The 16,012-nt window shown below is 37.1% G+C and overlaps 1 protein-coding gene across 1 annotated transcript in view; it reads right to left on the bottom strand.

Moving 5' to 3' along the window:
• LOC104080833 (mannosyl-oligosaccharide 1,2-alpha-mannosidase IA-like) overlaps window positions 1-16,012 on the bottom strand; it is a gene marked incomplete at its 3' end in the record, with an annotated part of 52,814 nt that overhangs the window by 25,726 nt on the left and 11,076 nt on the right. The window contains exons 3-4 of the mRNA XM_009583353.1: window positions 11,494-11,609; window positions 247-327 (exon numbers count right to left, since the gene is read on the bottom strand). Coding sequence (XP_009581648.1) covers window positions 247-327; window positions 11,494-11,609 — 197 coding nt within the window. The remainder of the gene's footprint in view (window positions 1-246; window positions 328-11,493; window positions 11,610-16,012) is intronic.

The following is a 16,012-nucleotide window of genomic DNA, read 5'->3' as shown; positions in this document are numbered from 1 at the left end:
CGACGCTCAGTAAGAATGTACTGGGTATGGTTTCAACTCAGGAAAAAAAAAATTCATTTAACACTTTAAGACTTACACAAAGCAACAGTAGTAGAAGCAAGAAAATCCATTGGACAGGTCTCTGCTGTACAAGCCATTTTCAAAGTTCTAAACAAGTTTAATTCTGATGAATAAAATTATTACACTAAAAGTTAACTACTTATCTAGATAATGATGCTTCAGATAAGCCATGTGGAAATATCTTACCTCTTCTCCTGAAAGATAGTAAGCTGAAAGTAATCCACCGACAAAACGGATGTTCACTTCAAATACCGAAATTTCAGCATTCTGTTGAAATAAACAAACATAATTTTATTCCCTGATACTTTTCTGTATGGTTTTGGTTTTTTTTTTTTTTTTTTTTTTTTTTTTTTTTTTTTTAATATACATGCAGGTATTAAGCTACAACAGCTGTAAATGGCAAAACACAAAAGATGTAGGGAACGCCAACATAAGTGAACTTCAGGCATTTAAAAGTATTTCCTTCTCTTCCTCACGTCAACAAAATCCTCTCCATTATCGTCATCCTGTTCAACTTTTCATCTCCTCCATCTGGACATTCTCTAAATCCACATATCTAAATACCTCCCTGCAGATGATTCTGCGCTCACACACAAAATGTGCTCTCAGATCCTCTGTCCCACACTACCTCACCTCACACCATCGTTTCTCAGACATCTTTTAAGAAGTTCTTGATCAGAATGTCACAACAAGAATTTTCCTACCTCAAGTCTAAATGCAGGTTATTGTAAAATGGGAGGTGACATTAGAATGAGTCATTTATATGTTCATGATAAAAATGTAATCATGGTTATGTATTCACTAGGAAGCAGATGATCTTTCACTATTACAGTGACAGCCCTTCCCAAGCTGGCTTGGTCTTTACCAATGATAGAGACTAGGTTTGTGTACTGAGCAGTATAGATACAGCCATTACCTATTTCAAAACTCAAAGCACATTCTTCTCTGCCTTTTTAAATTCAAACCTAAATGAAGAATCTGAATCTCACGATCACTACCTTCTCTTGTTCTTTACCAAGTCAATTCCAATTTTACTCCAACACACAACATCCAATCCACTCAAGACACTTTCAGTTGAAAAGCTGATCTACTGAAGTTTCTTAATTTTCGCTTTTTTATGTAATACTACTTTTTACATTTTTGTATTTCTGTAGAAAAATGGTACCCAGCAGTCAATCTTCTAAACTTTCGGGCACGTAAATAAGGTGTTTGACTTTCGTGTGTTCTGGGTTGCTCTTGCTTCTATTGAGGTGTTTTTCCATCTTCTATTTGCTGACATACACTATAGCTATATTCAATATAAATCAATGCATGCTAGAACTGCAGAATTTTCTTCCAAAGGGCTTGCAGGCTTTTCTCACTCAGCTGGTTTTTGTACTTTCCCAGTTTATACATTCAGATGTCAAGTTTATGTAGGAAGGAAGAAGTTGCTCCCTGTTTTCTACAGATTTTAAATTCTAGTAAACTGCCTTTGCAGAAGAAAACAGCACTAGGTTACTTATTAGAAATATTACTTCATGCTTTTCAGTTTGCAAGGCACTCTGATTAAGGAAAGGTATCTAGACACATTGCGGAGAGTTGTTTGGTGTTTCATCAGTTGTAAAGGTACAGACTTCAAAAAAACACTCACTGACTTGCTACAATACTTGTCCACTTACCCTCACGCATTTAACTTTTCTCCTCTAAAATCTATTGTGCACCTCCCACTCTAAAAATGGAGGATATAATTTCATCCACAGAATTGCTCTGATTAACATATAATTCATATACACTATATGTGTGTGCCTGCAGTTTTTTTATACATATGAGCACAATTCAAAGGGGCAGATAAAGTAAGGCCATCACACACACCTGCCTATTGAAAACTCAGACCTGGCATCGTGTTAAGACTGCAAAGTGAAAAAGTTATCTTGCTCTCTTGCGCTGTTCAGAACATGACATTTTTCCAAGTTTATTTTAAGTGTACCAAAACTCTGTGTAGTTTCTCCTCACTCACTGCTCTCCCAATACTGGTCTACTCTTATTCTTTCTGAAAGAAACTACAAAGCAAAAAAACCCAAAGGGCCTAGTTTCTGTTTTCAAAATTAATCTGGTATTTCTGCTTCCAAGTGTTCAGTCATTGTCTCACTGAATCCAGCAAGAAGGAGAATGAAGTTAACTGGAAACACGTACTCACTTCAACTTTAACTAGTGCCATTTCCGTGCATTTCTTTTTATTATATAATGATATATGGTAAACCTGGGGAGATGGATATAAAAACATTTAAATCCTCTAGAAATCTGAACTAACTAGACAATATAGCTGTTCACCTGCTAAGCAGGCTACCTATGTAAGAACTCTACATTAAATAAAGAAGTCTACCTTAACTAAATCCAATGCATAAAACAGCTTGTAGAGAACTGATCTGACTTAAGAAAGGCTGATCTGATCTGACCTGACTGAAGAAAGGATGATTAAAGGAGTGATAGGGACAGCTTCTCTTCCCTGGAACTTGAGCTAGCTGAAACTCCTATAAATAGTATTTTACTTGAGAACCTTCTTCAGAAGTTCAGGTTCTTTCTATTTCAATCCTGAGCCTCAGCACATGCCAAGAACTTTTCTTTGATATGGGAAAGTTGAAGCTGTAAAGAGGTAGGTATTAGACAAGGAAATGAGTTAATCCGATATCCCAGACACTTGTGTTTCCTGTAAGGATTGAATTAAATTACTTTTTGATTTTGAATTGCTCAAAGTAAATTGAGTGATATATGAGCTGAATATTTTGTTTCCAGAACCTTACATTTTGCCTTTCTGGATTTAATATTGCCACTTAACTCACAAACCTTTGCTTTCTTTCAAGGAATGCAAAGGCCCCTTAAGAAAAGCTCGGTATGCATGCACTGACATCTGCTTCTGGAATTCAGTTATAGACAGAAAGACGACTTTGAAGTAATGTGAATAAAGATTTTACTGTCAAACCACGAAGATGAATTCCACTATAATCCTGAATGTTTGCTGAAGTGGTGATCTTTCAGGACATTTCTTGAAGGTAACCATTGTTTTAATGTTACCAGAATACTTCACTTGCACACATCTCTGAATCTTTGTTTGAAATTCTCATCTCTTACTAAAATCTTAAACAAGCCACTGAAGCAGATGCAATTAATGAAATGGACAGACATTTCATTAATGGTAGATTTGAAAGCTGTATGCTTAATACATAGTTATTCTTAAACTCATTATACCAGGCTAGCAGTATTCTCAGAAAGCATGGGAATTATAGCAATTTGCAAAACAGTTAAAGAAGTTTTATAATTTCATGTCAAAGAAACAGTCATCTCTACATGGAAAGTTTGTGTGAAGTAGTAGTCTGTCAAGAAAAGTGAACTTGTCCTAAAACTAGCAGATTTCTGCTACACCAACTTTACCCTTCTTTCTGGTTTGATTTTTTGTATTACACATTTAAGATGCCTGATCATTACCCTCTCTTCATATTTTTAATCATCATCCACATACAGTTTGCACAAATAAGTCTGTATATTTCTACTCAGCAGTCAAATCCTAAGTAAGCAAAGTTATTTTTTATTTCGCTCTCAGATCCAGCTGTACACAAATACCTTATAATCCATTTAACAGTGCCAACATATATAGGAAAAACCTTTATTTGCACTTCCCAAAGTTTCTACTTCACCAGCTGAAGGGGCCAGAATTATTTTACTTTATTTTTTATTTCAAGTTTAGCCTTCTGTTTCAAACCATCATTGTATCATTACATAGCAGGTCTGAGAAGTGGTTGAATTAATTCCATTATATCTAATGGAACTTCTGTAAGGAGAAGTGACTGGACATGCTTATTTTAAAATGCCTATGATGTTCCTTTTGTAAGATCTCAAGTATATAAGATGACTCTGACCAACTGGATAGATATAATCTCTAATTTTACAGTCTTTTCATTAGTACCCCAATTAGACTGCATGGCCATGGGCTATGTATGACGATATCTGAAACACCTTTGTTAGCACACCTCTGTGCTAAGCTCTTATTGTTCCCATGCAACATCATCTTGCTCTGGCTGCTAGTTTTGGAGGTCTCCTTTTTATAAAGGATTCTGAAAGTATGTAGATGCTTGGGAAAGTGATATGTATATTGGGAACAACGTATTTTTGTTTTACTTCCAGGGCTTTTATGTTAATTGAAGTATATGAGTAATTTGGTCTTTCATCTTACATTTGATCAATAATTTATCATTCACTGTTTGATCTTCTGATAAGTGAATCATAAATGGGATAGTCCAAGTACTATATGACATCCAGAGAAATTGTGACTGCTGCTCACTATACTTAGAGAAATAGAAAACCAAAAGCAATATATGTATCCATTATGTCGTGCAAGAGCAAACCTGTGATAATTTATGGAATTTCATCTGGTTCCCTTGATTAGCTTCTAAAGACAAAATTATTTTGACAAAGAGATCCTTTACATTGCTGGCTAGACAAATAACACCAAAGTGAACCTATTTACATATGGTGGAGACTGCTCTTTCTCAAACTCAGGCTATGCAAATAAGCAAGTCTCTACCATCAAAGGATGAAAAAGCTGAGTGTTACCACATTTTGTCTTGAGACGGAGAAATGCTAAAATAAGTTTTTTTTACGGAAGAGAAGAACCATAGCTCAGAAACATTCAAGAAGTGGCAGAATGTGACAGGTTTAACTAGTAAACCTATTAAACTAACTCCTTTTAAAGAAAGGGAGGCTGACTATACCTTAGGAAGCCCCATCTTCAAAAAGCAACAAATATTACCTAACGGGGCGGGGGGCGGGGGGGGAAGTGCCAAGAATTACATTAGCTAGTTCATGTTACTCTGCATTTGTATTTTATTTGCAAACCTACGACAGGGCCAATCTGATCTCAGCTGCACCTCACCACTTCACTTCCCTCACCCTTTCCTAAACCAGAGGATTAAGTCTACAACTGGTAAACTGCCGAAGCTTCAACCAGCTGTGGTTGAATTTAATGTTGAAAGCACTGTTCAGACAACAAAAGTACTGTCAGCTGGGCTCTCCTGAAGCCTTCTCCTGTTGCACTCCTCCAGCTTCCAAAAATCAGTATTCACATCCTACTGGATCATTTCCTTAACACATCTCTTTCCTGAAAGTCTCCCTCTCCACAAATTTGTAGACCAAGGCCAAAACAATTTCCATCTACGTTTTCTCATGGGAAGTCACCCTCGCTCATAAACACAACATTTGAAATACAACCCAATTTTATTTATCTAGTATCAGCTTCCACCTGGCACTCATCAGCACTGGTACTTGCTCTGCCATTCATAATTCAATTGGAGAAATTACTGTGTGCTCTTTATGTGGATGAATGTATTCACAATAATCAAGTCACCTTAATTTATGTTCGATAAAGAGCTTACTCTCTTAGTTTTTATAAAGATCCAAATAAGGCCACAAATCCTACCAAATAATTTGTTTCAGTCTTCTTTATTGCGTAAATTCTTTCCAAAACTTTCTCTCCTTCAGTTCTCCAGTTCTTGTCTCATCAAGAGTGTAATAAAACTTCAGTCACCTCATCTGCATTTCCATCTATTGCTCCTATGTACAAGGAATATAGTGACTCCCCCCACGCCCACATACCATACCATACCATTGCAAACAGCCCGTATCCTGCAGGTTAACAGGCTGTGCAAAAGAACCCCAGGGACCCTACACTGAATAATGTATATAATTCCAGACTAAAAAATGGACACAAAGGGCCCACGTTTCAAGTGAAATGGGAGGGATTTGTAATTATTATTACTATTAAATAATAATATCCCCCTGTTGAAGCACAAAGGTTGGGAACAACAACAAAACTTAGCATTTTCATGCAGTCCAGGAAGTACGATAGAGACACGAAGAGTACTACAATAGCTCACTTTAAGCTACTGTAATTAAACAACATTTTAATTACTTGCAATTGTGGGGAAAAAAAGTTTCATTCATATTCTACAAATGAAATCTAGTGGCAGCTTGCTAAAATATTCAGTTCCCATAGACAAGGGAAACAATTTTAGCAACCTTTTTATTGCAAGCGTCAAAGCCTGGTTATTGCATAACATGCTATTTAACCTTGCTGAAGTCCCCACATGGCAAACTGTAAGATCTTAAACAGGCACAGAAATAAAGTGTTACTGAAGGCATTAACGAACCCTAGCAGCAAAAGAACTGCATTTAATAAGAAGTTTGCAGGATCTCCTTTTAGCCCATCAAAATAATTTCTTATTCATAATCAAAACAAAATAAAGTCACTTTGAACTCTGGCATTTAGAGTGTACTAACAAGTTACGTGGCAAACTAGTAAACAAACAGTCCCACAAACTAAAGAACCATTTTCAACTGCTGGCTTTCTTAAACTTCCTCTTAGACCCATTATACATTTACTTGAAGCCCATTTACTCACACCACCCACATGCCTTTTTTTTTTTTTCTTAAATAGGAAAGCTATCCTGTTGCAAATTGTTGTATTAGGAAACTTTCTGATTTTCTCACTTAAAGAGAAAAAAACACCAAGAATAAAGCACCAAAAAACCATCTGCCTCCAAGCCAGAACATTAGGTTACGGACTGTTAAATATAATTACAAGTCAATCGTAATACCTACAGTTTGAGAGTAGTAGGATTTAAATTTGTAAATGCTGAAGTTTGAAATAAACAATTTGGATTCTAAAAGTCTCTCCTGTTACTGACTGCCACACCACAGATAGATTTGAGCTAAAGATAAATGCTGGAAGCATTCATAAATTAGATCCAAATAATGTTTGCTATTCTGGGATCTTGGAAAAGGGGTATGTTAACCCATACATGGCAGTAGAGATAAACACAACTTCAAGTTTCTATACTTTTTCCACTCTTTTCTAGTTCCCAAAACAGTAGATGTATTACATGCAAAACTTGTACATTGCACGAAGCTGCACACAAACCTTCTGTAAAAGATACTCAAATTTGCAAAACTAAGTACAAAGATGAAAATCTGAACTGGTAAGTAAGCCTTCAAGCTTCAGGGTGGCTTATAAAATCAGATACAGTGACCGACTGACAACTGTAAACAGCTTTGCTTAAGAGTGCTGGCAGGACACAAGACTGAACGTATCCTTGCCATCTTACTCATTCCCTTCTCTTTATGCAGTTCCTCATAAAGAGGAACTCCTCATATTCGAGAGCAAATAATGAAACGCTTTCATACTTCACACTTTCCCCACAGCACATCAACTCTTTCCTAGGTTGATCCATCCCGTGCAGTTAACAAGGGAAGGTATCTGTGATGAGATGGATAACGCACAATGAGACAGTGCTCGCACAAAATGTCAACTAAAGTCAACTAAATGATATCCACATAGATACAGCTATTGCACAGAGCGCTGCCACTTTCACCTGACCGAGCAATCATAACTTCTTGCCATCCTGCATTTTGACCAAAACCAAAGAGGGATAAGGCAAACAAAGCAAAATCCACCAATAACCAACAGGAAGGTTATTTTAGTTTGAATCCAAATTCACCTTTGAGAAATCTTCTGGTAGAAGAAACCATTTTCCTCTTCTCCCAACAAGCGCATGGCTTCCTGCTCCGTACCTTGTTCCCATTCTGGTCCTGTCTGACTACACCCACATCAGATGGCTGATCAGTGTGTCACAGCATGAATTCAAGCACTGTCCCACAAACCATTTAATTGTTAGCACCTTCTGGCCTGGTTTGGGCCCCTGTTGTTCCAGTTAATGTCCAGGCACGTTTTAGGACACCATGTAGGCCAAGGACTGTTCCCCGTATGCAGTATGGGCAAGACTGTCCTTTTGCGGGGAAGGAGTTTAGCAGGGCTGAAGAAGAGGGGGATGGATCAGTTAGTCTCTCATCCTAAAGAAGTTGGGGTGTGTCTGGGTGTAGAAGCAAAGGACCATCAATTCCAGTACTTAACAACTCCTAACCCTTCACTGCTGTGCCAAGTGGCTCAGCTTCTCCACCACGACTCCTGACCCCTTCATCCGTCTCATTAAGATCCCTCTTCCAATTTCTCTTCCCAAGTATGGATTCACTGTGGTTCACCCCTTTCGCTGCTGCTTCCTCCCCAGCGTGAAGCAGAAGTTGGGTGGTGGTACAGAAACTCTTTCAGAAAGCTATGAATGCTCTGTGTGTGTGCAGGTCCTAAAAGAAATAATGAAAAAATAAAAACAGAGAAGCATGCAGCAGTGCATAGTTGTAGCTAGGAAACAGCCAAGCTCCTTAGTGATCCCTTAGCGAAAGACTGGCTCCTTTTTCCTCCGTTGCAAGATGTTGATTTACAACCTGGGCCAGTGCAGCCTTGGACAGGGCCACGCACAAGCACTGCGAAAGGGTGCGCAGGCAGCAGCATGTGTGGGAGGTCAGACCAAATCCTCAGCTATATTAACGAAAGAGCAAAGATAGACCCCCACGGAGATGAAGTAATTTAATGGAAAACAGAGCGCACATCCATGATGCAAAGACCATGGATTTAGCCACGGCTAAATGTCAGCTCTTTCCAAAGGTACGATTATGTCTAAATCTTTTAAAACATCGACAGAATCAGAAAATGCAACTTAATTCCTGAAGGACCACTCAGTTTGCCTGAAACTTCAGCAAGGTATCAAATATGAGGCATTTCAGCAGTTATGAGAGAAAAAAACCTCCAAGCATTGCAATGTGGATATCTCAGTTATAAAATCACAGGGCTACCAGCTCCAACTATAATAAAAATAGCCTAAGCATGATATACTCCGAAAGGGGAAGCTTCCAAACACGTCCACTCACAAGCTTACCAAAATTTACAAGTTTGCCAAGCAAGTTGGTATTTAGTTAACCTAGAATTTTCTTTCGAAATCAAAACAGTTTGCTTTCTTCAGAAGGGTAAACAAGAGTAACCCTGACAACTAATTCATTGAATTGAGGGACTGAAATCTGACATGTGAAGAGATGATGCCATTTCCCATTAAGTCACCTTTATTCCATAAATCCTTTTATGTGGATAAACTAGTGCTTACTGTACAAAGTGGCATTTGGCAACTTTTATGATCAGGTGATGAGAATGATCAAGTGCTGGCCAAATAGTTCAACATGTACAATGAGTGTCTGACGTACTACAAACTTCTAGAGAGGAAAACTTGCTTTATCCAGCTGCATTGTCGTAAAATATAAAGAGAAAAGATTATGCCACAGAATACAGTCACAGCTATTTTTGTAAAGAACATTTTAAAGAAAATTTAAGATTTAAAAAGCATCGTTCTAAGATTAAGTGGAGAGAAAAAACTAATCCTATTTATACAAATAAAGGCCAAACATGCTTCTCCAAAAGCTGATTAAGCAGCCACTGCCCAGGAAATGACCAGAAACATCAAACAGAAACATGTTTTATTCTACTTACAAGAAATAACACTTCAGGATATGTCAGTGTGTCAGTTATTAAAACCTAAATCACTTTCATGGGAAAAAGGTTTCTAAACCAGGAACAAGTAAGAGTGTATAAAACATTAATGCAGAAAATGTCAAGTACTGCCTGATACATGATAAATGCTTAAACAAAAAAGAAAGGGCCCTGCTGTTCTTTGTGTTGAGTGATTTCCAACTTTAAACTATAAGATACAAATACAAAGCAGCATTTGAAACTAGAACTTATATTTAAAGTGGAAAACTAAACAAGAGTACAAGTTGAGTAGCTTCAAACAATTCAGCCATTAAACAAACTGACGCCAACTATTAAAGTTAGTGTTGCGGTCACTTATTTTCATTTCCTCCTTCCACTTTGGGAAAATTCATCTACTCATTACTGATGCCAATGTAAAATTCAATTCTATATGACTATGAAGTATTATGAAAATAATTTTGTGAGGTGTCGAACTCAAGGTAGCTATTTACAGGAATATTAGGAACAAGATATTGTTTCTGATGCATATCAGTATTATCTGTAAAGCAGTTTCGGTAAATCTGCTGGATTGCTGCATTGACCGACTAGTGCAATGCAAAATTTCAGACATTTTGAAAGACTTCACAGCTTTTAAAAAGCTGAGAAAAAATAAGTGCGTGCTACAAAGTTTTAAAAAGTACATAAATTAACACAAGGAACTGTAGGCAATACCATCTCAATGTAGAAGTTTCCAGTACAAAGTATAGCAAGATTTATGTAAAACCAAAGATTTTAATGTTATTAATGTAAATCACTCTACAGCGCTTTATGATGTTCCTCCAAGCGGAGGTCAGCTCTTCCTTTAAAGTGGAGTTTGCTATTTTCTATGATGTGTGGTTCTTACATTTTTAAACATCTTAATAATGTTAAGCTAATATGACAGGAATTTAATATTACAAAAATTCCTTTAGAAAAAAAATATCTTACGCACAAGATAAAGTTAGCATGTCATTCAGACATCTGACACTACTCGGAAGCATAGTTTAATATCCTGTATTTACATTATTAATGTAAACATAAATGCACACTAAATTGCTGCTTATATAAACTATATAATATGCACTCTTATTAACTCCTCCTTTTTAAAATGATAATTAATTCTCAAGCATGTAAGAGAAGTTAATTAATCCTGACTTTCGCATAACATATTAGAAAAAGCACTTTGTTTTCAGAAAGTGTTTCTACCATTACGCACGTCAAGTACAAGAGCTTTTAAGTGCTCAGTGTACCGTGCCTACAATGTTTTCTTACTTTACTACACCGATCAGCAGAGGTACTCCATTAGCTCTCTGTACCCAGCAATTACAATACATACTCTGGCCCCCAAAAGGAAAAAAAAAAAAAAAAAAAAAAAGACCAAAACTAATTGAAGTTTTACAGAGGTTCTTGTCTGTTCAGATCATTTCTAGAATAAAAACTTTAATAATGAACTTTGCTCTTGGCTGCATAGTTACCTGTTAATAGGATGATTTGTACATGCAGTTGTGATGACCCGGTGCCTCATAAGACTAAAGCAGCTCAGTTTGTGCCAATAGTTCAGCCTAACTCATGGGATTCAACTTTATTAGAATACACAAAGGAACTTAAATGATATGTATGGTGTGTAGCTTTCTTTAAATGCAAGCATAATTTGCAGAAGATTTCACAAAGTGAAAATGTAAAGTTTTAACTAAAAAAATTAATGCTTGAAGTGTCCCGATTCTATCCAGAAGGGCTGAAAAGTTTGTTGTTTACTTTACAATGGTAAACACATTACTCCTTTTTTCTTCCTTCAGTCTAGCTCGTTGCCTCCTACCTACCTAAATCTCTCAGACTTAAAAACTGCGTATAAGCAGAGCGGTAAGTTTATTATGTTTCTGCTTCCTGCCTTGTTTTATCTATCAGTGATCTAAATTCTGTGGCCTTGTATCATGCTTGCAATATTAGAACCCAGTCCTCAATTGGCCCCCGGAGACTAAACAGAGCATTAAATGTTAATCAGCAACACTACTTACCACATTGAAATCTAAGTTTTTTTCAACCCACTCTTTGGCTTCCTTGAATTCCTCTTTCATTTCCATGATGTATAGTGTATCAAGGGCATCCACTATTGTTGCTCCTTGAATGTTACCTGAAATACATGAAGAGCCAGTGATTTATTTTGCAACAGAAGGCTTTTCATTAGATCTAATTAATTTAAATTAATTCTAATTTCAAAATCCAATTTCAATTAATCCAATTAAAAATTGGGCGTATAAGCATTCAAGTGGGCAACTAGTAATTCACAGCCTTAACTTTGACTCCCATGCCACAACACAGCATCATAATATTTAAGCATTTTTTTTTGAGCGGTTCTGATGCACTGCATTTTCAACCATGATTTTGCATTTTTAAACACTGATGGAAAAGTTCACTGTAAAATGTAATTCATAGAAGACAATAAATCTCAATAAATGGAGAAATGACTGTTTCTTCCAGTTTGGAGTGAAAAAAAAAAATCAGTTAACTTTTTGTTTTTATACTCAATAATATACATAAAGCTTTAAGAAGCTGATAAGTAGTGATCACACTTCAGTTAAGCAAGCCTTTTAAGAAGTACCTTCTCTGAAAAACAATTTTTCTGATACTGTCCATCACCATGTAACCTGCACAAGATAGCACTAGGGAAGCAAAGGCAAACTTGCACACATCTGAATTTCTCAGCTCAGGACATACTGCCAGACATCGGTTTTCAGAGCAAGTTCTGGTTGTTTGCAAAAGTGGCATCCTTCTGCCTCTGTTATGGAGATGGGTAAGAGTCAGTTTACTAGCCTGCAGCTAGTGTTGCAAGATGAAGTATCATCAGTATGTTAACTTTGGCATGGATTAATCCATGTTCATGATCCTGCACTGAAAGGGTAATGTGGAACGTCGGGGAGAAAATAAAGCCACTCAACTGACTTTCCCATGCTTCCTTCAAATTTACAATGACCTTTTTAAAACACCATTTTTGTCTAAGAAAATCTTCATTATGAATGCAAACTACTGTTATGATATTCTTTAGAGAAGTGACCATTTAGAATTGCAGAATAATTTAGGTTGCAAGGAGCAGAGGAAGTCATTAGGTCCAGTCTCTCTCTCCCCCAGCAGTGCTAATGACTGGGGTGGATAGTTGAGTACTCATTCAGGAATTGATTGCGCTGGGCGAATAACAAGACAGTAGCTACAACTAACTTTACAGAACTTGATTATCATCTTGCCACTGAAATACCTGATGAAAAAGTAAACTTAGTTTTGTAGACTTATCAAGATCAGAATTGAATTATTCATATTTAAGTAGGAAATCCACTATTTCAGTCAACTCTTGTGTTTATTACCATCAAAGTTTTCTTCTTCCTCATGAAATGGAGGAGTGATTGGAGACCTCCATATAGCAGGATTGACATCACTTTCTTAACCTAAGCTTCCAGGTAGAAAATAATTTTCCATTTGTATCATCTTAAACAAAATAATACTTGAGATTATTATAACAGTTACTTGGTACATTTAACATAACCAGATGCTCTCTGTTTTAGCAGCTGCTAATTGCTTATACCATCCTTTTTCGAACGTCCCCTTCCTACTCTGAAGGAAGTAATCTATGTTTTCTCCCAGATATTCACTAATAAAACTGCAGCATACTTTGGTAAGAAGGACATCATATCTTCCCATATCTTATCTGGAGCTTGGCTGCCCTTCTCTCATATTAAAGGAAAAGCATTCCTTTAAACTTGCCTAAGTAACTTGTATTTTTTCTGAGCTCATGAGAAAGTGGGAGCGATTGTGGAAAACTGCTGGAGGACATGTGCTCAAGAACTGCAAAGGCTCTACAGATGTTTACTAACTCTGTACAACAAAAGTAGCTCCTGGTGAACTTTTACAGCTGAGGTCTACTTATGGAAAAATCATCTATAACTTGATTTGCTTGAGTGGATTGCAATAGGCTCACTGTGCAATGACATTCTTTGTGATAATCCTCTTGTAATACAGCTAACACCACCTCTAAACAGTTGAGCTTTCAATTTTAAGGATTAGTACTTGAGCTGCAACTCACTACTGAGTCAGAAGAAAAAGAGAATTCAACCTTATTGAGAAATCACCCTTGGAGTCACCCACTTCCCATGATTTTTTTTTGTTTTCTGAATCTGGCCTATATGGCCTGCTTAGAGCATAGACCTCTCTCTGCAGGCAGGCAGACAGAAGAAAATGGGAGAACCTCAAGTAGATCTTACTTTATTTGAAACAACTTTTGCTATTATTCTGAAGGCTCCAGAAAACAGAATAAAGCAATTAATGTGACAATTAAATAGTCAAGTTTGTCTCGAACAGTTATACTTCAAAATTCTTGATAAAAGAACACAGAATGCATTTTTAAAGTGTCAGTTTAGAGGTTAGAATTACAACTTGTGAACAATTGCAGTTTACGCTAAGTTAGCCAACAGGATAATCCAAACTTAAGAGTGTTTAGAAAATTGTGTAGCTGAAGAGCTCATTTATAATCAGTCAGACAAACAAGAGGGGCGGAGGCGGGAGAGAGAGAGAGAGAAGAAGAAAAAGGAATGCAAAGACATTAAATGAACATTTCTTATTATGGAATAAGACCAAGTATTTCTGCCTATATATGCTATGCTTCTCAAAGCACATCACATAAATTATTAAATACAGTTATCGTTCATGTTAGTTCCTATACAACGGTCCCAAAAAATTACACAGCAGTCATGGTCTACAAGAGGCAAAGATTATTGCTAGGCAATTACAATACACACTCATATGACACAGAATACTGGACAGGAGGACTGTTCTGTTGTACACCTAAGGCACTGCTATAAATTCATTAACAGTGAGAGAGCATTGGGTTACAAAAAGTGCCAGCAAAGCTACAGTCACTGTAGTACAGTTTCATAGTTGCCCTAGGCAGAAGGAAGATATGACAAGTAATACTCAGAGCAAATTCATACACCTCAAGTAATTACAGATGTATTTTGCAGACAAAACAAAAAATAGGATACTCAAGGTAGAGAAAATGGACTTGAAATTCATAAAACATAAACTTGAAGTGAGTAATTTTGATGATAAAAGAGATAACCAGATGTACTACCAAAGTGAAGGCCTACCAAAGTGAAATATTATTAGTCTCCACCAAAACCTCCGAACCAAGTACTCATATATGCTCCATTTTACTTCCTTTGTTAAACCTGCTTCTGTTTTCCTTTCTCCTCTTTACTAACAGCATCATTTATTCCATGTAAGTGATTAATAGAGTACACATAAAATGGCCTACAAGCTAGTTAACTGAAAAGAAAGCAAAAGAAATCAGTGAACATGTAACTTCAAGTGGACTATCTAGCAGCATCTACAGAGCATCCTTTCCAGTTTAACACTTGAAATCTTTAGCAATGATCTGGAAGAAAATAAAAAGAACCTACTGCTAACAAGAATTGTGGATGATTAATGAAGATGGCTGATTACCCAGCATTTCAGAATAGTGCGATATAAAGCACAGAGCTCTAGATCACTCCTGGGTAGTACACAGTAGGTCCATTTAAGCAGCATGCTTTTTACTATCTAACAATGCAAAAGTATGTGTACACAAATAAGAAAAGGAGATTATGTTAGAGAACAGAGTAGCGCCTCAGGGGCAGGGGGGCAGAGCAGAATAAAAAAAAGTGATCAGAGGATGAATAACTTTTTACAAGTTTCCAGAGTGTCACTGCAGGGAGAACTGCTATGGATGACAAGCTTATTAGCACAGCTCTGTGACTGAGCTTATGTGGCCATATGGTTTAAGAACCACAACTGGCTTATGGCCAAACTGTTTGGAGGGTGGACCAAAAGAAGCTTTTATTTGTCTAGCCCAGGTTTTTAGACATGGCTTATATTTTTGCCAAGAGTCTGAAACAGAATACAGCCAGGATGCCAGAATCAATGCGTGTCAGTGCACTTAATAGTTTGTTTATAACTTTCCTCCCATCCCTTGAATACCAAGTTTAGGGTTTGGTTCTCCAGAACATCCACATTCCTCACCCGTCAAATATATTTGGAGATATATAAAAAAAAATAGATATACACACACACACACACACACGTATATAACCATACATATCACAGAACTGTTTGGATTGGAAGGGACCTTCAAAGGTCATCTAGTCCAAAACCCCTGCCGTGGGCAGGGACATCTTCAACTAGATCAGGTTGCTCAGAGCCCCCTCCAACCTGACCTTGAATGTTTCCAGGGATGGGGCATCTACCACCTCTCTGGGCAACCTATGCCAGTGTCTCACCACACTCATTGTAAAAAATTTCTCCCTTATGGCTAGTCTGAATCTACCCTCTTTTAGTTTACCCCTTGTCCTGTCACAACAGGCCCTGCTAAAATGTTTGTCCCCATCTTTCTTATAAGCCCCCTTTAAGTACTGAAAGGCTGCAATAAGGTCTCCCCGAAGCCTCCTCTTCTCCAGGCTGAATAACCCCAACTCTCTCAGCCTTTCTTCATAGGAGAGGCATTCCATCCCCCTG

This window comes from Fulmarus glacialis, unplaced genomic scaffold, assembly GCF_000690835.1.
Source record: "Fulmarus glacialis isolate BGI_N327 unplaced genomic scaffold, ASM69083v1 scaffold21368, whole genome shotgun sequence".
Lineage (NCBI taxonomy): Eukaryota > Metazoa > Chordata > Aves > Procellariiformes > Procellariidae > Fulmarus > Fulmarus glacialis.
This window is presented reverse-complemented; position numbering and strand designations above follow the sequence as displayed.